The sequence below is a fragment of the Balaenoptera borealis genome, assembly GCF_965194805.1.
Source record: "Balaenoptera borealis genome assembly, chromosome: X".
Lineage (NCBI taxonomy): Eukaryota > Metazoa > Chordata > Mammalia > Artiodactyla > Balaenopteridae > Balaenoptera > Balaenoptera borealis.
In genome coordinates, this window is record NC_138881.1 from 21,233,116 (window position 1) to 21,258,551 (window position 25,436).

A 25,436-nucleotide genomic window follows, 5' to 3' on the forward strand; every position below is an offset into this window, starting at 1 on the left:
TGGTGCTCCTATGTTGGGTGCATAAATATTTACAAATGTTATATCCTATTGTTTGATTGACCCCTTGATCACAATGTAATGCTTTTGTCTCTTATTACTGTCTTTGTTTTAAAGTCTATTTTGTCTTAGTTACCCCAGCTTTCTTTTGGTTTCCATTTGCATGGAATATTTTTTTCCAACCCTTCCCTTAAGTCTGTGTCCTTACATCTGAAGTGAGTGTCTTGTAGGCAGCATGTAGATGTGTGTTTTATCCATTCAGACACTCTGACTTTTAATTGGAAAATTTAAATCATTTTCATTTAAATTAATTATTGATAGGTATGTAAATATTGCCATTTTGTTAATTGTTTTCTGGCTGTTTTCTAGTTCCTCTGTTCCTTTCTGCTCTCTTCCTTTGTGATTTGATGACTTTCTTTAGTGTGTGCTTAGATTCCTTTATCTTTTGTGTATCTACTATAGGTTTTTACTTTGTAGTTACCATGAGGCTTACACATAAAAAATGTATATAACAGTCTGTTTCAAGTTGATAAAAACTTAAGTTTGAGCACATTCTAAAGCTCTACATTTTTACTCTCCCTCCTAACCCCTGCCAGATGTCTGACAGACACTTTTGATGTCACCTTTTACATCTTTTAATCTCTTGTATCCCTTAATTATTGTAGTTATAGTTATTTTTACTCACTTATAAAGCTAGTATGAAGGTCTTAACCTTCATACTAGCTTTATAAATGATTAATCCAGCACCTTTATAACATTATTCTTAATTTTGCTACATATTTATATTTACCGGTGAGAGTTATACGTTCATATGTTTTCCTATTAATAATTAGCACCCTTTCTTTTCAGCTTAAAGAAGTCCCTCTAACATTTCTCCTAAGGCTGGTTTCGTGGTGATGAGCTCCTTTAGCCTTTTCTTGTCTCCTTCAATTCTGAGTGACAACCTTCACCCAGTAGAGTGTTCTTGGTTGTGGGTTTTTTCTTTCAGCACTTTGACTATATCATGCCATTTCCTTCTGGCCTGTAAAGTTTCTGCTGAAAATGTGATGATAGTTTTATGGGGGTTCCCTTATACATGACAAGTTGTTTTTCTCTTGCTGCTTTTAAGATTGTCTCCTTGTCCTTAATTTCTGACAATTTAATTATAATGTGTCTTTCAGTTCATCTTATTTGGAACTCCCTTTGCTTCCTGGATCTGGGTCTCTGTTTTCTTCCCAAGGTTAGGGAAGTTTTCAGCCATTATGTCTTCACGTACGTTTTCTGCCCCTTTCTCTCTTGCTTCTCCTTCTGGGACCCCTATAATATGAATTTTGGTTGGCTTGATATTGTCCCATGAGCTCCTTAAGCAATTTTCACTTTTTTCATTCTTTTTTCTTTTTGCTGCTCTGATTGAGGTGAGTTTCACAGCCCTGTCTTCACATTCACTGATCTTCAGCTTCATCTAGTCTGCTGTTGAATCCCTCTAGTGTATTTTTCAGTTCAGTTATTGTCCCTTTCTGGTAGCTATTGGTGACCTGGTGTGAGGCAGAAGGAGAGCAGAGATGGCATCTACTGGCCTCTGTGTTTGGAGTACACTTCAATAGGTCCCTAGATGTGTGCCAAACCATAAAAGTCTGTCCCTCAGGCCATAGCTCCAGGACAAGCAAATAGGCCACTTTCACAGAAAGACTGGGCTCCTGGGTCTGTTGCCTCTTGCTGTGTCCTGCGCATGGTACCTGGACGAGAAGTCTTCTCCGTTGGTTACAGTCCTGTGGGATTCTTCAGCATAAGCCCCACTGGTCACCAGATCCAGGTGATCTAGTGGTATCTTGTGGGTAGCAGCCAGAAAAATCAGGCTGCCAAAGGAGGGTACAAGCTCCTTTCTGGACGTTATGAGCAAGCAAGCTGAAATGAGGCAGAGGGAGAACACAAAGATGGCACCCACCAGCCTCCATCCCTGGAGAGTAACCAGCAGGCCCCTAAGAAGTATGTTAAATTATATGCCTGCCCCTCAGGCCGATGCTTTTTTTTTTTTAATTTATTTATTTTTGTCTGCATTGGGTCTTCGCTGCACACGAGCTTTCTTTAGTTGCAGTGGGCGCGGGCTACTCTTCGATGCAGTGTGCGGGCTTCTCATTGCGGTAGCTTCTCTTGTTGCGGAGCACCGGATCTAGGCATGCGGGTTTCAGTAGTTGTGGCACGTGGGCTCAGTAGCTGTGGCTCAGAGGCTCTAGAGCGCAGGCTCAGTAGTTGTGGCCCACGGGCTTATTTGTTCCGCTGCACGTGGGATCTTCCTGGACCAGGGCTTGAACCCGTGTCCCCTGCCTTGGCAGGCAGATTCTTAACCACTGCACCACCAAGGAAGCCCTGATGCTTTAACATAATAAGCCTCTTTTACATAAAAATAAAGTCTTTCACAATGGGAGATTATTCAGCTTTAAAAAGGAATGAAATTCTGATACATGTTATAATATCGGTTGAACCTTGAAGACGTTATAGTAAGTGAAAGAAGCCGTGCAACAAAGAACAAATACTATATGATTCTACTTATGAGGTACCTAGAATAGTCAAATTGATAGAGATAGAAAGTAAAGGGGTGGTCCCCAAGGACTGGTTGAGGGGAGTGGGGAAATGTGAATTTACTATTTAATGGGCACATAGTTTTAATATGGGATGATAAAAACAAAGTTCTGGAAATGGATGGTGGTGGTTGTTGGAAAGCAGTGTGAATGTATTTCATACCACTGAACCGTACACTTAAAAATGGTTAAAATGGTGAATTGTATGTCTTTTTAGTGCTGTTTGAAAAAATTAGCATTGGACCTCGTGTCATGTAAATCTGGTTTTTCTTAAAAAAAAAAAAAAAAAGAACACACCATCAAGGTGTTTTTTTTTTTTCTTTAAGTAATCTCATATCAGATGGCAAATTACAGATCCACCAGGCTGATTGGATTGAGGCTGAGGGAGTTCGTGGTCCAGGAAAAACCGAAAACTTGCACCTGACTTAAGGTCATTCTCACCTGTTGCTCCAGGAAAGGGTCTATGTTCACATGGTAAAACAGAATAGAGCCATTTTCACTTCAAACAGGAAATGATTCTATTTTCAGAGTCAATGGAGGAATATAATGGCAGATCATTCAAAATGATATGTAATATTTTAAAGGACAGCATATGTGGCTGGGGTACTAATGTTTAAACAGAATGCTATCTTTGTTTGTTTGAAATGCTTGAATTCCCAGAGCAAACATGAAATTTCACTAGGAAGTCGGCATCCCCTGATCCTGACTTCTTGACCCTCAATATCTTGGACATGAACAGGGTTGCCTCCTGGACATGAACAGGGTTGCCTCCTAAATAGCAACAAAGCTTCAAAATTTAGCTCCTTTACAACCCTTCCCTCGAGACAGTCTGTCTTTCAGAGACGCATCCTCCAAAGAGAGGTAATACCAAGTCTCTGTTGGGAAGGCTTCCCTTTGCAGCTCTGGTTGGGTTACAGGCTCTCTTCTGAGTATGGGTCAAAACTAGTTACAAGAATCAAGCAAACAGTTAACTAAATAGAGTGGTAGATGATAAAGTTGAAAATTAACATATTGGTCTCTGACAATCCACCCATCAGACTGAGTAAAAGGGGACTGAGAATCTATTACAGCAGTTGAAAAGTAGATTGCTTGCTTCAAATTCTCAAAAGCAATGGTGGTAGCCAGCTGCCAAGAAGGCCCCACCTGCTGGTATTCACATCCTTGTGTAGTGTCCTTCCAAAATATACAAGGATTAGTCTGTGTAACCAATAGAAGATGGTAAAAGTGATGCTTTGTCACTTCCGATGTTAGATCATAAAAGACTATAGCTTTTTTTTCTTAGACTCTCACTCCCTCTGGAGAAAGCCAGCTGCTATGTCGTGAGGACACTTGGGCAGCCTTGTGGAAAGACCCACATAGTGAGGAACTGAGGTATCCAGTCGACAGTGACATCAGAGTGTGGAAGAGGATCCTCTAGCCCCAAATGACTGCAGCGCCAGCTGACATCCTGACTGCCAACTTCATAACAAGACCCCAAGTCATAACCATCTAGCTAAGCTGCTTCCTGACCTTCAGAAACTATGTGAGATAATGTTTGTTTTTTAAAATTATTTATTTATGGCTGTGTTGGGTCTTCGTTTCTGTGCGAGGGCTTTCTCTAGTTCTGGCAAGCGGGGGCCACTCTTCATTGCGGTGCGCGGGGCTCTCACTGTCGCGACCTCTCTTGTTGCGGAGCACAGGCTCCAGACGCGCAGGCTCAGCAATTGTGGCTCATGGGCCCAGCCGCTCCGCGGCATGTGGGATCCTCCCAGACCAGGGCTCGAACCCATGTCCCCTGCATTGGCAGGCAGATTCTCAACCACTGCGCCACCAGGGAAGCCCTAATGTTTGTTTTTAAGTCACCAAGTTTTGGGGTAATTTGTTACACTCTAATAATGAATACAGCCATGAACACCGTGATTTCTTCTTGCTTAGGAAAGGAGCCAACAGTCCCTGCCCTGAATCTAGATGCCCTGACCTAATGTGCCCTTTTGGCAACTGGCTTTGTCACAAAAGCCTTAAAGGAAGGGTTTTTGATAGACCCTAGTTTCTCCACAGTGCCACACACTAGCCAAAGGAGAGGGAAGCAAAGTGACTGCATCCCATGGACATTTCTATCATGAAGGATCCAGTGCTGGCCTGGAGAAAGAGGCTTGGCCCCAGGCTCCATCCTGGTACCTCCAAACTCCTATGAGACCATCGGAAAGGTTCATAAGTTTTCTAGACCTTTGTTTCTTTATAACACTGCTATAATACTACCCTCTTATGTGGTTAAAATGGGTAGAGTAGACATAAAAGAACTATGTAAAAAGAGTTGAACCTACTACACAACTTCTAGACAGTAACATCACCACCACCCTCCACTTAGAGACGGACTGTAAGGTTTTGGGTTTTATATCCTTGTTCTTGATTCCAAACATGAGGTCACTTGGGGGAGACTTGAAGACTCTATACCACAAGGTGCAAACACAAATATTCCCTGAGGCCACGTGGGCACCATAAAGGTGTAAGGTTCGAGAAGGTGGCAGCAAGGAAGAGTGGGAAATGTTATAGACACAGTCAACTGGAGAGTTTGTGCCCTCCCTATGAGAAAGGTTTAAACATTGTTAAGGGCCAAGCAAACCAAGTCTGCCTACTGAAATTGAGCCACCAAACGCTAAGTTGTAACCAAGCCCTGTCCAGCACCATAAGCAATAGAAGGCTAAGGGTATATGTTGATCTAGCAATACAGATATACAGATATCTATAGAGAGCATAGATATATAGATCAATATAGACATGGAGGATTTAGGCCTCACCATATCCTTCGCAGGTGCTGAAAAGTTCTGTGAATAGGTCTTCATCACACATCTATTCGTTCAATCTAGAAACATTTATGGAGTACCCACTATAAGCTACATGCTAAACCTGTTGTACCAAATTTTGTACCTTAAATCCTTGTATTTTGTACCTTTCCAAGTTTGGGTTATTTGTATTTGTATCAGTACTATATTGGCAGGTTAACACAGATTCTCTATTTTAAGAAATGAGTTCCAGGGCTTCCCTGGTGGCGCAGTGGTTGAGAATCTGCCTGCCAATGCAGGGGACACGGGTTCGAGCCCTGGTCCGGGAAGATCCCACATGCCGTGGAGCAAATGGGCCCGTGAGCCACAATTGCTGAGCCTGCGCGTCTGGAGCTTGTGCTCTGCAACAAGAGAGGCCGCGACGGTGAGAGGCCCGCACACCGCGATGAAGAGTGGCCCCCGCTTGCCACAACTAGAGAAAGCCCTCGCACAGAAACGAAGACCCAATACAGCCATAAATAAATAAATAAATACTTTAAAAAATTTAAATATAAAAAGAAATGAGTTCCATCCAGAGGGCAGACCGCAGAAGCAAGAAAAACTACAATCCTGCAGCCTGTGGAACAAAAACCACATTCACAGAAAGATAGACAAGATGAAAAGGCAGAGGGCTATGTACCAGATGAAGGAACAAGATAAAACTCCAGAAAAACAACTAAATGAAGTGGAGATAGGCAACCTTCCAGAAAAAGAATTCAGAATAATGATAGTGAAGATGATCCAGGACCTCAGAAAAAGAATGGAGGCAAAGATCGAGAAGATGCAAGAAATGTTTAACAAAGACCTAGAAGGATTACAGAACAAACAACCAGAGATGACCAGTACAATAACTGAAATGAAAACTACACTAGAAGGAATCAATAGCAGAATAACTGAGGCAGAAGAACGGATAAGTGACCTGGAAGAAAGAATGGTGGAATTCACTGCTGCGGAACAGAATAAAGAAAAAAGAATGAAAAGAAATGAAGACAGCCTAAGAGACCTCTGGGACAACATTAAACACAACAACATTCGCATTATAGGGGTCCCAGGAGGACAAGAGAGAGAGAAAGGACCAGAGAAAATATTTGAAGAGATTATAGTCGAAAACTTCCCTAACATGGGAAAGGAAATAGCCACCCAAGTCCAGGAAGCACAGAGAGCCCCATACAGGATAAACCCAAGGAGAAACATACCGAGACACATAGTAATCAAATTGGCAAAAATTAAAGACAAAGAAAAATTGTTGCAAGCAGCAAGGGAAAAATGACAAATAACATACAAGGGAACTCCCATAAGGTTAACAGCTGATTTCTCAGCAGAAACTCTACAAGCCAGAAGGGAGTGGCATGATATACTTCAAGTGATGAAAGGGAAGAACCTACAACCAAGATTACTCTACCCAGCAAGGATCTCATTCAGATTTGATGGAGAAATCAAAAGCTTTACAGACAAGCAAAAGCTAAGAGAATTCAGCACCACCAAACCAGCTCTACAACAAATGCTAAAGGAACTTCTCTAAGTGAGAAACACAAGAGAAGAAAAGGACCTACAAAAACAAACCCATAACAATTAAGAAAATGGTCATAGGAACATACATATCCATAATTACCTTAAACGTGAATGGATTAAATGCTCCAACCAAAAGACATAGACTGGCTGAATAGATACAAAAACAAGACCCATAACTATGCTGTCTACAAGAGACCCACTTCAGACCTAGGGACACATACAGACTGAAAGTGAGGGGATGGAAAAAGATATTCCATGCAAATGGAAATCGAAAGAAAGCTGGAGTAGCAATACTCATATCAGACAAAATAGACTTTAAAATAAAGAATGTTACAAGAGACAAGGAAGGACACTACATAATGATCAAGGGATCAATCCAAGAAGAAGATATAACAATTTTAAATATATATGCACCCAACAACATAGGAGCACCTCAATACATGAGGCAACTGCTAACAGCTATAAAAGAGGAAATTGACAGTAACACAATAATAGTGGGGGACTTTAACACCTCACTTACACCAATGGACAGATCATCCAAAATGAAAATAAATAAGGAAACAGAAGCTTTAAATGACACAATAGACCAGATAGATTTAATTGATATTTATAGGACATTCCATCCAAAAACAGCAGATTACACTTTCTTCTCAAGTGTGCATGGAACATTCTCCAGGATAGATCACATCTTGGGTCACAACTCAAGCCTCAGTAAATGTAAGAAAATTGAAATCATATCAAGCATCTTTTCTGCCCACAAAGCTATGAGATTAGAAATGAATTACAGGGGGAAAAAACGTGAAAAGCACAAACACATGGAGGTTAAACAATACGTTACTAAATAACGAAGAGATCACTGAAGAAATCAAAGAGGAAATCAAAAAATACCTAGAGACAAATGACAATGAAAACACGACGATCCAAAACCTATGGGATGCAGCGAAAGCAGTTCTAAGAGGGAAGTTTATAGCTATACAAGCCTACCTCAAGAAACAAGAAAAATCTCAAGTAAACAATCTAACCTTACACCTAAAGGAACTAGAGAAAGAAGAACAAACAAAACCCAAAGTTAGCAGAAGGAAAGAAATCATAAAGATCAGAGCAGAAATAAATGAAATAGAAACAAAGAAAACAATAGCAAAGATCAATAAAACTAAAAGCTGGTTCTTTGAGAAGATAAACAACACTGATAAACCATTAGCCAGACTCATCAAGAAAAAGAGGGAGAGGACTCAAATCAATAAAATTAGAAATGAAAAAGGAGAAGTTACAACAGACACCGCAGAAATACAAAGCACCCTAAGAGACTACTACAAGCAACTCTATGCCAATAAAATGGACAACCTGGAAGAAATGGACAAATTCTTAGAAAGGTATAACCTTCCAAGACTGAACCAGGAAGAAATAGAAAATATGAACAGACCAATCGCAAGTAATGAAATTGAAACTGTGATTAAAAATCTTTCAACAAACAAAAAGTCCAGGACCAGATGGTTTCACAGGTGAATTCTATCAAACATTTACAGAAGAGCTAACACCCATCCTTCTCAAACTCTTCCAAAAAATTGCAGAGGAAGGAACACTCCCAAACTCATTCTGTGAGGCCACCATCACCCTGATACCAAAACCCAACAAAGATACCACAAAAAAAGAAAATTACAGACCAATATCACTGATGAATATAGATGCAAAAATCCTCAACAAAATACTAGCAAACAGAATCCAACAGCACATTAAAAGGATCATACACCATGATCAAGTGGGATTTATCCCGGGGATGCAAGGATTCTTCAATATACGCAAATCAACCAATGTGATACACCATATTAACAAATTGAAGGATAAAAACCATATGATCATCTCAATAGATGCAGAAAAAGCTTTTGACAAAATTCAACACCCATATATGACAAAAACTCTCCAGAAAGTGGGCATAGAGGGAACCTACCTGAACATAATAAAGGCCATATACGACAAACCCACAGCAAACATCATTCTCAACAGTGAAAAACTGAAAGCATTTCCTCTAAGATCAGGAACAAGACAAGGATGTCCACTCTCACCACTATTATTCAACATAGTTTTGGAAGTCCTAGCCATGGCAATCAGAGAAGAAAAAGAAATAAAAGGAATACAAATTGGAAAAGAAGAAGTAAAACTGTCACTGTTTGCAGATGACATGATACTATACATAGAGAATCCTAAAAATGCCACCAGAAAACTAATAGAGGTAATCAATGACTTTGGTGAAGTTGCAGGATACAAAATTAATGCACAGAAATCTCTTGCATTCCTATACACTAATGATGAAAAATCTGAAAGAGAAATTATGGAAACACTCCCATTTACCATTGCAATAAAAAGAATAAAATACCTAGGAACAAACCTACCTAGGGAGACAAAAGACCTGTATGCAGAAAACTATAAGACACTGATGAAAGAAATTAAAGATGATACCAACAGATGGAGAGATACACCATGTTCTTGGATTGGAAGAATCAATATTGTGAAAATGACTATACTACCCAAAGCAATCTATAGATTCAATGCAATCCCTATCAAATTACCAATGGCATTTTTTACAGAACTAGAACTAATCATCTTAAAATTTGTACGAAGACACAAAAGACCCTGAATAGCCAAAGCAGTCTTGAGGGAAAAAAACGGAGCTGGAGGAATCAGACTCCCTGACTTCAGGCTATACTAGAAAGCTACAGTCATCAAGACAATATGGTACTGGCACAAAAACAGAAACATAGATCAATGGAACAAGATAGAAAGCCCAGAGATAAACCCACGCACCTATGGTCAACTAATCTATGACAAAGGAGGCAAAGATATACAATGGAGAAAAGACAGTCTCTTCAATAAGTGGTGCTGGGAAAACTGGACAGCTACATGTAAAAGAATGAAATTAGAACACTCCCTAACACCATACACAAAAATAAACTCAAAATGGATTTGAGACCTAAATGTAAGATGGGACACTATAAAACTCTTAGAGGAAAACATAGGAAGAACACTCTTTGACATAAATCACAGCAAGATCTTTTTTGATCCACCTCCTAGAGTAATGGAAATAAAAACAAAAATAAACAAATGGGACCTAATGAAACTTCAAAGCTTTTGCACAGCAAAGGAAACCATAAACAAGACGAAAAGACAACCCTCAGAATGGGAGAAAATATTTGCAAACGAATCAACGGACAAAGGATTAACCTCCAAAATATATAAACAGCTCATGCAGCTCAATATTAAAGAAACAAACAACCCAATCCAAAAATGGGCAGAAGACCTAAATAGACATTTCTCCAAAGAAGACATACAGATGGCCAAGAAGCACATGAAAAGCTGCTCAACATCACTAATTATTAGAGAAATGCAAATCAAAACTACAGTGAGGTATCACCTCACACCAGTTAGAATGGGCATCATCAGAAAGTCTACAAACAACAAATGTTGGAGAGGGTGTGGAGAAAAGGGAAGCCTCTTGCACTGTTGGTGGGAATGTAAATTGATACAGCCGCTATGGAGAACAGTATGGAGGTTCCTTAAAAAACTAAAAAGAGACAAGAGAAGTCACAGATTCAACATCAGCTTTGAAGGTGGAGGAAGGGGACCCCAGCAGAGGCATGTGGGTGGCCTTTAAAAGCTGGAAACAGATTCTCCCCTTGGTTTCCGTAAAGGAATGCAGCCCCTCCAGCCTCATCATTTTAACACAGTGAGTCACACTTCTATTCCTTCAGATGTATGATAACACATTTGTGTGTTTAAGCTGCTAAATTTGTGGTCATTTGTTACAGCAGCAACAGAAAACTAATATACCACCCACCCCGCCCACGGGCCATAGTATATAAACAGATGTATAGTGTGTCTATAGTACTAAAAGCCATCGGTGGGCAATTAGGGAAAATGTTTAAATAAGGGCAATAATGAAAAAATTTTGAGAAACATTGCCCTGGGAGGTGGAAAGCAGGCTCTTCTGCTTGTATTTCATAACAGAGGACATAATCAATGTTTGGATGAGTAAATCTGATAGTACCAGGATCTGTTGCTTTCTCTGGAGAAGATCAGAAAATTAGCACAAATAGAGTTATTCCTAAATATGAAGAACTAAGAAAATATTCTTCCGGGAAAAGGTGGAGGGAAACAAAATAGCTTACATGAAATAGAAACCTGAAAAGCACTGACATGGAAGAATGCCTATATATACATTCTTGATGGAAGAAAATATTTGAAAGTTTTTAGGCCAGTATGTTAATAGTGGGTTCTCTGGGTGGTTGTTCTCTTTCTGTTTTGTTGCTGTTTGTTTCTTATGACTTTCCTACAAGAATTATATATTAGAGGAGGTTTTTACTATATGACAATAGTTGGTACCTAGATGGGGACAAAATTTTATAATAAATACATTTTTAAAATTCAGTTTGTATAAAATGATCAGATACAAGGATATATTGTACAACACAGGGAATATAGCCAATATTTTATAATAACTATAAATGGAGTATAGCCTTTAAAAATTGTGAATCACTATATTGTACACCTGTAACTTATATAATATTGTACATCAGCTGTACTTCAATTCCAGTTTGAGTCTTTATCTTTAAAAGTAGGACAAGAATTATAAAATAAATTTACTTCATCTTATATGTTGTTATTATTAAATTTATGTTGCAAATAAAAACTATATTGTTAGAAAAAAAATGAGTTCCAGTCCCAAATCCACAAACAAAGAATTATTGTAGGGCTTCCCTGGTGGCGCAGTGGTTGAGAGTCTGCCTGCCAATGCAGGAGACACGGGTTCGAGCCCTGGTCTGGGAAGATCCCACATGCCACGGAGCAACTGGGCCCGTGAGCCGCAATTACTGAGCCTGCGCGTCTGGAACCCGTGCTCCGCAACAAGAGAGGCCGCGATAGTGAGAGGCCCGTGCACCGCGATGAAGAGTGGCCCCCGCTTGCCACAACTAGAGAAAGCCCTCGGACAGAAATGAAGACCTAACACAGCCATAAATAAATAAATTTTTTAAAAAAAGAATTATTATAATAATAGCATATTCATGGAAAGCAAATTACTTATCTTGGCGTTTAACATCCTTGTAACTATTCCTGTACTTTTAATGTCAACAGAAAAAAAGTAACATCTAAGTCTGGCTGATATGGTAAATTAATGTTAATAACAGTTTTGACACTAATAGCAAGTTTTAAAAAGAAAAACCTCCAGTATCTTAGCTGGGTTTCATTTCTTAAAAATCACCTCAGCTCACTGTCACCAAATTCCCCTAGTACAATTCCAGCTACTATTCCACCTTCACAGTTGCTATGTAAATGATATCCTTTCCCGCCTTTGCTCACTGCAGGTGGAGGAAACATCCTCCCGCTTGAGGTACAATACCAGCGCTTCTCAGCAAAGACACATTTCTGAATCCCTGCAAGCAAATGAATGCCTACATGGTTTCATTTTTTAAAAACCACTAGTTGTTTCCTCAGAGTCTGAAAATTAGTTGTGAAAAATGTTAACTATTAAAGTACACACTAGATTAATGAGAAATTTCAGACTTGTTACAGAGACCACGGAATCCCAGAGAACAGGGTCTGCGCTTTATCTTCATGTCCTTCCCTAGTACCATGCACATACAAGGACATTAATCAATGTCCCATGAATTAAAGTGAACTGAGCTGAAACCCAGGGAAAACGAAAAGGAACCCAACCCTTAGCTCCTCCACTCTTACAAGCTCTTTCTATAAGTCATCAAGGGCTCAAGCAGCCCCTTGCAAACCCTCCACCCCTCTCAGACTCAGCCAACAAGACATGGTTGGCCTACTGACAGCTGCCTCTATAATCACTTAGAGACTGCTAGGCTTTAAGCAAAGCATCTCTTCTAACTTCTCAAACATTGTTCTTTTTTCTATTTGAGTGTTTTACTTTTAGATAATCCTATAATGAACCAGCTCAAATGAGCAGAGAGTCAGCAGTGACAACCCATCAATAAAATAAAGCCAAAGTGAATTTTGTTAGAGACTTCTCATGTCATAATAGGAAATCTAGGCTACTTAAAATCAGGAAAATCAAATGGAATCATTCCTTTTTGTTCTAAAAGGAATGTTAGTTAGCTTTAAAACTATCGCTTTCCAGATATCCCATGCCCTTGGATTGGAAAAATTAATATTGTTAAAACGGCCATACTACCCAAAGCAATCTACAGATTTAATGTGATCCCCATCAACTTACCCATGACATTTTTCACAGAACTAAAACAAATAATCCTAAAATTTATGTGGAACCATAAAAGACCTAGAATGCCCAAAGCAAATCCTGAAGAAAAAGAACCAAGCAGGAGGCATCACCCTCCCAGACTTCAGACAATACTACAAAGCTACAGTAATCAAAACAGAGTGGTACTGGCACAAAAAAAGACATATGGATCAATGGAACACAATAGAGAGTCCAGAAATAAACCCACACATGTACAGTCAATTGATGTTCGACAAAGGAGGCAAGAATATACAATGACAGTCTCTTCAGCCAGTGGTGTTGGTAAGTTGGACAGCACATGTAAATCAATGAAATTAGAACACACCCTCTCACCATACACAAAAATAAACTCAAAATGGCTTAAAGACTTAAACATAAGACATGACACCACAAAACTCCTAGAAGAGATCATAGGCAAAACATTCTCTGACATAAATTGTACCAATGTTTTCTTAGGTCAGTCTGCCAAGGCAATAGAAATAAAAACAAAAATAAACAAATGAGACCTAATTAAACTTGTAAGCTTTTGCACAGCAAAGGAAACCATAAACAAAATGAAAAGACAACCTACAGAGTGGGAGAAAATATTTGCAAACAATGTGACCAACAAGGGCTTAATTTCCAAAATATACAAACAGCTCATACAACTCAATAACAAAAAAACAAACAATCCAATCCAAAAATGGGCAGAAGACCTAAGTAGAGATTTCTCCAAAAAAGACATATAGATGACCAAGAGGCACATGAAAAGATGCTCAACATTGCTAATTATTAGAGAAATGCAAATCAAAGCTACAATGAGGTACCACCTCACACCAGTCAGAATGGCCATCATTAAAAAGTCTACAAAGAACAAATGCTGGAGAGGGTGTGGAGAAAAGGGAACCCTCCTACACTATTGGTGGGAATGTAAGTTGGTGCAGCCACTGTGGAAAACACTATGGAGGGTCCTTAGAAAACTAAAAATAGAATTACCACATGACCCAGCAATCCCACTACTGGGCATATACCCTGAGAAAACTCCTCTAATTCAAAAAGATACATGCACCCCAATGTTCATAGCAGCACTATTCACAATAGCCAAGCCATGGAAACAACTTAAATGTCCACTGACAGATGAATGGATAAAGAAGATGTGGTATATGTATACAGTGGAATACTACGCAGCCACAAAAAGAACAAAATAATGCCATTTGCAGCAACATGGATACAACTAGAGATTTTCATACTAAGTGAAGTAAGTCAGAAAGAGAGAGACAAATACCATATGATATCACTTATATGTGGAATCTAAAATATGACACAAATGAACCTATCTGTGAAACAGAAACAGAATTACAGACACACAGAACAGACTGGTGGTTACCAAGGGGGAGGGGGTTGGGGGAGGGGTGGAGTGGGAGGTTGGGGGTTAGCAGATGTAGGCTTTTCTATATAGAATGGATAAACAAGATCCTACTGTATAGCACAGAGAACTATATTCAGTATCCTATGACAAACCATAATGGAAAAGAGTATTAAAAATAAATATATATATGTACAACTGAATCACTTTGCTGTACAGCAGTAATTAACATGGCATTGTAAATCAACTATACTTCAGTTTTAAAAAACTATCTTTTTCATAGAACCCTCATTAACTCTGCTGATAATACTGGTTATTTACTCTGGAAGTGCATGCACAATAGAAATACCAATGGAATAGAAGGTGGTTTCCAGAATTTTCTTTTCCCTTTCCATAATTTTCACTCAGAATTCTATATAGAATTTAGGCAAGAGACCCTGTCTACATTTTCTGTCTTAGTTTTAAGATTCAGATCATGGCCTCAGTCCCCCAAGACCTTTATGCCTATCCCAGCACATACATACCATGGGGAAAAAAAGGGGTCAAGTCATGTACCAAAATGTTCATTGCAGCTCTATTTACAATAGCCAGGACATGGAAGCAACCTAAGTGTCCATCATCAGATAAATGGATAAAGAAGATGTGGCACATATATACAATGGAATATTACTCAGCCATAAAAAGAAATGAAATGGAGGTATTTGTAATGAGGTGGATGGAGTTAGAGTCTGTCATACGGAGTGAAGTAAGTCAGAAAGAGAAAAACAAATACAGTATGCTAACACATATATATGGAATCTAAGGAGAAAAAAAAAAAGTTCATGAAGAACCTAGTGGCAAGATGGGAATAAAGACACAGACCTACTAAAGAATGGACTTGAGGATATGGGGAGGGGGAGGGGTGAGATGTGACAGGGTGAGAGAGTGTCATGGACATATATACACTACCAAATGTAAAATAGATAGCTAGTGGGAAGCAGCCGCATAGCACAGGGAGATCAGCTCGGTGCTTTGTGACCGCCTGGGGGGGTGGGATGGGGAGGGTGGGAGGGAGGGAGATGCGGGAGGGAGGAGATATGGGAATGTGTGTATATGTGTAGCTGATTCACTTTGTTATAAAGCAGAAACTAACACACCATTGTGAAGCAATTATACTTCAATAAAGATGTTTAAAAAAAAAAAAAAGGGGTCAAATCAGGGCATGATAAGTACAGAGAGAGTCCTACCTCTTCTTTCTCTCTATTCCAACCAATGAAAGAGGAGTTCCTGACAACCAAAGGCGATCAAGGCAGCTACATTTCTTTTGCATCCTCCTCCTCTGGTTGATCCAAGAGGCATGAGCCTCGTCTTACAAGTTCCATGATACCACTGACCCACTTCACCCTTACCCCCAAGCTGTGCATCATCCAACTGGGAGACTGGGATGAGCTACGGAACCAACCTCTGCGGTAACAGACATTCAATGACTACCAAATGGCTTCAAACTCTGGATAAGAAATAGAGACCAGAGCTGGCTTTGGGCACTACTGGGTGCCATAGTGAGAGGAAAAGCAGAAACTAAATAAGGAAGTGACATAGACTTGAAGTCATTTGGGCTGATGCCCAAAGTGGAGGTCACATATTGGACTGAGATAAGGGAACCCTTGAGTAGTTCCTTGGAAAGGAGGATAAACTGAAAACACCCATTATTGCAGGGCCAAGTGAAATAATTACATACCCATGCTCCATCAGGCCCAAACAGTTCTAGGAAGTTGCCAATGAATTCCCTCGATTTCTCTTCCCACTTTTGAATTAGATCATGACTCTTTTCTTCCACTCTGTTAACAAATTCCTTTGATTTTTCCTCCACGTTTTTGACCTTTTCCTTCATCTTGTCTACCTGGTTTTGGAAGCGGTACTTCTTCTCCTGGTCCAAAATTAAAGGAGAAAGAAACGGATTTATCCAAGAGGGCATGGGAGAAATCATTCACAGAGTGGTCATATTTTATTTCAACTCATGTGTGTTCTTAACCTGAAGAGTCAGGATGCTATTTCCCAAGGGCTGGATTGACAGGAAGGCCCTCTCTTGTAAGAAAAGTCACTTCTCATTAGTCTACTTGAATGTGTACAGTGAAGTACAAGTGGTTTTAATGTTCTCTTTCTTGTAAATATTGGAGTTGAATTCACTTCTATAAGAGAAGAACCAAAAGTATACATTTGTTCTTTATTATGGAGAGATACTGGGTGAATACAGCCCCTCAATTCTCCTGAGACTTAGACAAAAATATGAATTGTACATAGAATGGCCACTCAGAAGCTACCTGAGCTCCCTATTTTACTGGGACATTGTTAAAACCAATATTGGTTGAAATATTGGCTGGGCCTTAGAACCCATGTGTTATACTAAAATTGTCACTGTCATGATATTTGCCATTAAGCTAATGGAACTGCATCAGTTTCCTTGGTAACGAAGAAAGATTTTGTTCTGATAGCTTCTCTGGACTGGGATTTTGTTCATAGCCTTTATGCAGCATTGCTATAACCTATGTGCCTGGAAGGCACATATGTTGGGCAAGTCACGTGTCATCTCTAAACCTCAGTTTTCTCATCTGTAAAATAGGGATAATTATCGTCCCTACCCTATAGGGGTGCTGTAACAATTAGATAAGATAATGCATGTAAAGTGCTTGGCACAAAGCCTGGCATTTAGTAGAAGCTTCAGTGTGTGTTGGCTGTTTGATTACTATTACGCCGCAGAGGCATTTAGTCATGTTACCTGGTGAGAATGGAATCAAAACCGTAAAAGTAAGATGAAACAAAGGCTCTTTTCCTCCATGCAATCATAATACATTTTCTCCCGGAGAGGTAATAAGGTTTATCACTTTTCTTCACTATATGGAACTGAAGTCCATTTCATATTTCAGAATTTTTTGAGCCAGGTACAGTATTACAAAACTGGGTCAGGATTCCCTGATCTAGACTTCACAAACCTTACTGCAGCCTCAGGGTGGGGTGCGAGCTATCTGTGCTGCCAGCCAGCTATACATAATACGTGGTTACTAACTATATGCAGCTCTCAGGAGCAGCACGGAATACTAGAATGAACACTGGACCACGAGCCAAAAGGCTGGGAGGCCGCTGCTGCCTCCACCTCTACTTTGCTTGAAGGACTGTAGCCACATCCCTCTCTGAGCTCAGCTTTCCTCATTTCTAAATTCAGGGACTTGGACTGGGCGACGGGTTCCTGCCACCTCTGAGGTTCTGTGATTCATCTACACACCCATCCAACACGTTTGATTTTCTGAGCCGCAGCCAGGTTTGTTGTCACAGAAAAGCAACGGGCTCATCCACACTGACTACACGGTTCCTTGAGCTAAGTGGCTTATCCACAGGCCGTTGAAAGAGCGTGAGCAATAACTTTTGGAAATGGCTCGACATGCTTGGATGGGTTACTGAATTCAATTTAAAAGAACAGACAGTTTAATTTATTGAAATAACCAGGGCTTTATGCTCTATAAGATACCAAATAACCACTTTGCCGGAATTCTTTTCAGCCACTTGTTCTGGTGCCACTTGAACCCGACATTTTCCATTTTGTTGCCCAGTTTGTACGAAGCCACAGAGCCTGGACGCCCAACGCTCCCTGCCTCGCGAGGACAACTAATAATGACTGACTTGTGCTTCCTGAACCCTTCCTCGTTCGGAGGCACGGATGATCGATTTGTGTAAGCTGCTGGATAACTGTGGCTGCACATACTTATAAGCATCTAGTTTTGTAGAAAAATCGCTCTTGGACAGTATCTGTTTCGGCGGGTGGAAATTCTGTACGTACGGAGAGTTCTTATTTTACTCAACTCCATGCGCGCCTCGGAGTCCAGGCCAATACAGTCATCCAGACTCGCGAGCATCACCTCCAGCAACTGTGCTGCCCTCTTTGCTTTTTAACAGCTTGTTTTGCTTGTTTTAAACATTGTTTTAACAGTTGCTCTATTATTAAACTAACAGCAGCTCTGTGGGAACAATACAGCAGAAATACAAAAGGAAGCCAGAGACTTTGGGCTTTATTTAAGCAGCTGTAATTTCTCTGGACAATATAAAAAAAAAGCGGCTGTTAAGGTTTCTAATGAGCATCTGTAAGGCCTTAATAAAATGAAAGTTGTAAAATGTTAAAACAAGAAAGCATTTTCTCTGGGTTTAGCTTTTCACTGCCTCTGCCCTCCTTCCTTCCCTTTGAGCAGAAGACAACTCTTGCCTTTTGTGAGGGCAGATCTCCCAGAAATCCTTCACCCAAGTCTGAGAACTCTAAAGGGGGAGGTTGGGGTGAGGAGAGCGAGGCGAGGCAGCTCCTTTAGAAAATGTGAAGCTCACTCACTACCTGTGTGCCTTCGTCAACTTATGTTACCCCTTTGGACACTGGTTTCTCCATCTATAAAACGGGGATAATAATACATCACTGGGCTGTTATATGGATTGGATGAGACAAATGTCAAACATCAAGAATACCACGTGGCGTATAGTAAGTGATTAATAGACAGTGGCAGCAGTAGTGTGATGTGCTGGTCCTCAGAGGGTACGGGGTGGCACACTTACATTTATAAAGCTGACATTCAGTTCCTTGGCTGTGTACCCTCTCTGGAGATTGCGTCGGGCATAAACATCATAGTCACGGACAATCCTGGTGATGATGTCTGATGTTGAGATGCCTTCCGTTCTCTGCGTTGGAACAAACATTCCTGTTCGAATAAGAAAGACAGAATAAAGAAAAACAACTAAGGTGGCCCCGGGTGACCCCTTTTCTTGAATGGCCCTCCTTTCCAGGACAAAGTGGCAGCTCTTAGGTGTGTCAGTGAGGCTTTCACATCTGGCCCCAGCTGACTCTGCCAGGCTCAGTTCCGGACACTCCCTCCCTGCCATAAACACTGTGTGTTCGTCATCCTAGACCTATTCCCTGGATGCACCAGGCGCTCACCCGTCTCCCGACATTTGCTCATGCCAAGCCCTTCTTTTCTGCCCCAGATCCCCCTTCCCTGCCCACAGCATCTGCAGAGTTGCTCCTTATCCTACAGGGTCTGGGTTCAAGGCTATGCCTCTGCAAAGTCTTTCCTGACATCACCAGGCAGAAACCACAGCACTTAGAATATAAACTTGATTTCCATTAACAAAAGTATTTTAGATATCCGTCTCCTTGTAGAAACGGAACATTCTGAAAGCACAGGTTGTGCCTTGATCATCTTTGCATTCCCAGCACCCAGCTCAGTGCCCTGGTGTCTAGCACATGGAAAGTGCTCAATAAATGCAAATTAAATGAATAAGTGAATGGAGAATAACAACCGAGTCAACGAATTAGATCACAGCAACTCCCCTTCTTCCCCTGGGAGTTCTGCGTCACATTACAGCGAAGGATAAGAAAAAGGGTGGACTATTTTTGTTGTCTCTGATTGAAAGACATGCCCAGGGGATGCTAGATGATTTTATCCCTCTAAGAACAATCTACTCCGAATGGTGGTTTCACCACTCAAAGGCCCTTTCATCTAGACTCTGTGAGACTGAGTAAAAACAAACAAGCACAGAGGATGCCAATTCCTCATAGAACTTCCTAAAAGTCCTCAAAGATATATTTGGGTGTACCAATACAGGGCCATAAAGAAGTCACAAATGTTATCAAAGACAAGAATCTGGTGATATCAAAGATGACACAAATAGATGCAAAGATATACCATGTTCTTGGATTGGAAGAATCAAATTGTTAAAATGACTACACTACCCCAGGCAATCTACAGATTCAATGCAACGCCTATCAAATTACCAATGGCATTTTTCACAGAACTAGAACAAAAAAAAATTTTAATTTGTATGGAGACACAAAAGACCTTGCATAGCCAAAGCAATCTTGAGAAAGAAAAATGGAGCTGGAGGAATCAGGCTCCCTGACTTCAGACTATACTACACAGCTACAGTCATCAAAATAGTATGGTATTGGCACAAAAACAGAAATATAGATCAATGGAACAGGATAGAAAGCCCAGAAGTAAACCCACGCACCTATGGTCAACTGATCTATGACAAAGGAGGCAAGACTATACAATGGAGGAAAGACAGTCTCTTCAATAAATGGTGCTAGGGAAATTGGACAACTACATGTAGAAAAATGAAATCAGAACATCCTTTAACACCATACACAAAAATAAACTCAAAATGGATTAAAGACCTAAATGTAAGACTGGATACTATAAAACTCTTAGAGGAAAAGAGAGGCAGAACACTCTTTGACGTAAATCGCAGCAATATCTTTTTTGATCTCCTAGAGTAACGGAAATGAAACACAAATAAATGGGACCTAATGAAACTCAAAAGCTTTTGCACAGCAAAGGAAACCATAAACAAAATGAAAAGACAACCCACAGAATAGGAGAAAATATTTGCTAACGATGTGACTGACAAGGGATTAGTCTCCAAAATTTACAAACAGCTCATGTGGCTCAGTATCAAAAAAACAAACAACTCAATCAGAAAATGGGCAGAAGACATAAATAGACATTTCTCCAAAGAAGATATACAGATGGCCAAGAGGCATATGAAAAAGACGCTCAACATCGCTAATTATTAGAGAAATGCAAATCAGAACTACAATGAGATATTACCTCACACCAGTCAGAATGGCCATCATCAAAAAGTCTACCAACAGGGAGTTCCCTGGTGGCCAGGTGGTTAGGATTCTGGGCTTTCACTGCCATGGCCCAGGTTTAATCCCTGGTCAGGGAACTGAGCTCCTGCAAGCCGTGCAGTGTGGCCAAAAGTAAATAAATAAATAAGACACGCTCCTCTTAAAAACAAAAAAAAGGTCTACAAACAGTAAATGCTGGAGAGGGTGTGGAGAAAAGGGAACCCTCTTGCACTGTTGGTGGCAATATAAATTCGTATAGCCACTATGGAGAAGAGTATGGAGGTTCCTTAAAAAACTAAAAATACAGTTCCCATATGATCCAGCAATCCCACTCCTGGGCATATATCTGGAGAAAACCATGGTTCAAAAGGATACATGCACCCCAATGTTCACTGCAGCACTGTTTACAAGAACCAAGACATGGAAGCAACCCATATGTCCATCGACAGAGGAATGGATAAAGAAGATGTGGTACATATATACGATGGAATATTACTCAGCCATCAAAAAGAATGAAATAATGCCATTTGCAGCAACATGGAGGGACCTGGAGATTATCATACTAGGTGAAGTAAGACAAAGACAAATATCATATCGCTTATATGTGGAATCTAAAAAAATGATACAAATGAACTTATTTACAAAACAGAAACAGACTCACAGCCTTAGAGAATGAACTTATGGTTACCAGGGGGAAGGGATAGATTGGGAGACTGGGATTGACATATACACACTGCTATATTTAAAATACATAATCAGCTAGGACCTACTGTACAGCACAGGGAACTCTACTCAATATTCTGTAATAACCTAAATGGGAAAAGAACTTGAAAAAGAATAGATACATGTATATGTATAACTGAATCACCCTGCTGTACACCTGAAACTAACACAATATTGTTAATCAACTATACTCCAATGTAAAATTAAAATTTTGAAAAGAATCTGGTTTATGCTTGCACTTCTGTTGTCAACTGAAATGACGTGTTGGCAATTGAGATCTTTCTATCTAATATGATAATGGTCACTCAGTCAGAGATATCAGGCATGAGACAGCATGATGGACAGAGCCTAGGAACAAGGGTGCTGGGTCCTCCGTTTGTACACTTGGGCAAGTCACTCAAGCCTCAGAAGGCAAGTTACTTAACCTCAGCCTCCAAAGCTGAGAAATGAGGTGGCTGCACAAGATGACCTTGGCCTCATCTGCCGCCTCCCTCTCCCTCACTCCTTACTCCAGTTTCCTTCTACTCACCAATCTACTTCCTAAATGTCTCCCTGGTTCACCCACTTTTCTCCATCCTCCATCTAAACCAATCTAACCCCATCTTGTTCAAAGATTACAGCAAGAGCCTCCAAACCAGTCTCCAGGGATGTCGCTTTTCTGTCCCCTCAATCTACTCTCCACGTAGCAAGAGCCGCAGAGCAGTCTTTCAAAATAGAAGTCAGATACCTGCTCAGCATCCTTCGTTGGCTTTCTACTGTCCTTTGTATTTGGATTCAAATCCTTAACTTGACTCTGAGGCAGTTTGCCTTCTCTCTTCCCTGTGCTTCTCTCCAGTCTCATCTCAGACCCGCGTTCCGCCTTCCCTCCCTAAGCCAAGGCCCCTGTGCCACGCAGATGCAGCGGGCGCCCTTCTCATTGTTTTCTGTGGAGCTGAGCAACAGGCTGGCCCTGCCTTGGCCCAGCGGCCCTGGACTTCAGTGTCCTCCAAGGGCTGCCCCCTCCCCTCACTCTGCCACATACTCTCCACCTGGTTAACTCTCGGCCGTCCACTGGGGTTCACCTTTAGCATCACTCCCTCAAGAAAATCTCTCAAAGCCCAGACTGGGTCTTCCTGCTTATTATTCTCTCCCATGGTCCACTGCTCTCTTCCTTCAAATATTCCCAGACAACTTGTTCCATAACCGCCTTTCCCACCTGACTATCAGCTGCCTGAGGGAAGGAAGCGCTCCTGCCTTATTCTCGTCTGTATCCTCAGCACTGGGTGACAAGCAGGCACCAGGAATATTTGTTGAATGAGTGACTAGATGCACACTGATGTCTGAGTGCCTTTCCAAATCCAGTTCTCTCGGATGCTGTGGACAGTGGTGAATTTGTCAGCCTTCCAGCCCCCACCAGGGCGTCCCTTTGGAGCTTTCCTTCGCCGCCATCTGCACATTGACAGTATCGGCAGCAGCGTGGCCCTGCTGTCACAGACAAAGCATCCAGTTTCTAATATACTGTGGCTCAGAGGGCAGAGTTGGGGTTGGCCCCGAGGCCAGAAACTTCTTTTAGCACCTTCTAAGAAAGCGGACTCAAATAGAAAACTAAGTAGAAGGCAGAGGGTGCCGACATATAAAGGCATGGATATAAATAGCACCCAACTGTGCACGGGGCTCTAGTGGGCAAAGAACCCTGAGGGGTCCCAAGCCAGGGGGCCTGAGACAACTTCCTCACCTTGGCGAGAGCAGCCGGGAGCTTCCTGGGGAGGAGTATGGCCCGTCTTTCAGTAGGCAGGCATTTCACTCACAACCACAGCCGGCTGGAATGTTAAGGAGACTCTCTCGCCACTAACTGATTTTAGCAAGTCACTCAGACACTGGTGACGTGAGCTCACCGTTTCTTTGAAGCCACAGGGTGAAGTGTCTGCGGCAGAGTAACTGAAAGTTGGGGCTGGGGAGAGATTTGCTTTGGCTGGTTGGGAGGTAGGTCTCTGAAAGAAGCCAAGCCCTCTGCTGACATAATGAGGCACCCAGCTTCCTCCAAATCCTAATTATTGCTCTGCTAAAAATATTCAGTAACGAGCGTGATCAAAGAACCTTTTTCATCATGCTTTTCAGAACTGCGGCATTTGGTTATGGAGCTATTTTAAGAAGCAGCAAAGCACATGTTAATGAAGGAAACTTTCAACAGTAGTAGGCAATATTAGAATGACGATGAGTAATGTGGACCTTACAGTCTACTTCATTTAAGCTCCATCTTTTCATCCAGCTTTGCTGGAGAATTTTGACATGTTCTGACAAGCAGAGCAGAGGGCTGTAAAGTTTAATTCATGCCCTCGATATCTCTGGCTTCATATAAAGTGATTTTTGACTTTCAGAATGAACCTCGATTAGAGGATAAAAGCCAAATGTGGATGCTGACGCCATTTCTGAGCATCTTTCTCCCACGACGAACGCTCTGGCCTTCGCTACCTGGGCCCCAAACAGATTTCTACCGTGGCTCTCCCTTGGTGAGGAATCAGCAGAGTAGATCAGTGGACCACAAGAAAGGGTCCTTGTGCCTATGAAAAGTCACACGTAAGTCTTATGCCTGTGCTCCCAGAGCAAGTAAAATGCCACCTGGCTATTCAATTTGGAAGTGGGAATTGTGGTGGATTAAAGATGGGCACGATTCCTGTCCCTTGGAATCTGAGCTGGCCTTCGTGACGTGCTTATAACAAATAGAATGTGGCATAAGTGATGCTGGGTGGCTTCCAAGGCCAGAACCAGTGTCAACCCCAGCTGAGCTCCCTGTCAACAGCCAGCACCCACTGCCAGCCACTTAAGTGAGCCATCAGGGACCTCCAGCCCAACTGGGCCAGTGTCTGACTACAACCGTTTGAGAGACCCTGAGCAAGAACCACCCAGTCAAGCCCTTACTGGAATCCTGTTCCACAAAATCATGAGCAAAATTAAGTGGCTCTTTTTTTTGGCCATGCCGTGCAGCAGGCAGGATCTTAGTGCCCTGACCAGGGATGGAACCCGCGCCCCCGGCATTGGGAGCGCGGAGTCTTAACCACTGGACCGCCAGGGAAGTCCCTGAAGTGGCTCTTTTAAGTCACTAACTGCAGCAATAATTTGTTATGCGACAATCGGATGATCAATTGCTTAGAGTCAGAAAAATATTGGACCTGTTTCTACACCCAACAACTAGAACTTGAGGTTTTCCTGATTCCTAAAATCAGGAAAGTAACTTTCTCTTAGCTCACTAGAGGCTATTCACCCAGAAATAAAACCACCAGTAAATGCTTGTTGCTGCTCTACAAGGCAGTCGAAGAACTGTCACCCCAGGACATGCTGACTCAATTAAACCTGGGGGTAACCCCTGGGGTAATTCTGGGTGAACCAGAATCCCTGGTCTGGATTCATGCTACTCTAAGTGAGCTTTATGAACCTGCAGTAGCTAACAACCTGGGAGCTCATTAGAAATGGGGATCTTAGGTCCCACCAGACCTACTGAACCCAAATCTGCATTTGAACAAGATCCTGCAGGGATCTGTAGGCACAGTGACACTTGACAAGCACTTGTGTATACCAGGCCCTTCACGACAACTTTAGGAAAGGAGCAGCTTGCTCACAGCTCAGA

The 25,436-nt window shown here is 41.3% G+C and overlaps 1 protein-coding gene across 10 annotated transcripts in view; it reads right to left on the reverse strand.

Moving 5' to 3' along the window:
• The window catches only part of PCYT1B (phosphate cytidylyltransferase 1B, choline), a 177,632-nt gene that overhangs the window by 28,788 nt on the left and 123,408 nt on the right, over positions 1-25,436 (reverse strand). For 6 of the 10 annotated variants that reach the window (XM_082375805.1, XM_082375802.1, XM_082375807.1 and 3 more), the window contains exons 6-7: positions 19,036-19,178; positions 16,184-16,372 (exon numbers count right to left, since the gene is read on the reverse strand). In XM_082375805.1, the coding sequence (XP_082231931.1) occupies positions 16,184-16,372; positions 19,036-19,178 (332 nt within the window). Of the gene's footprint in view, positions 1-5,872; positions 16,373-19,035; positions 19,179-25,436 lie in introns of those variants that run through there. The other 4 variants (XM_082375803.1, XM_082375808.1, XM_082375800.1 and 1 more) reach the window with 1 other exon arrangement.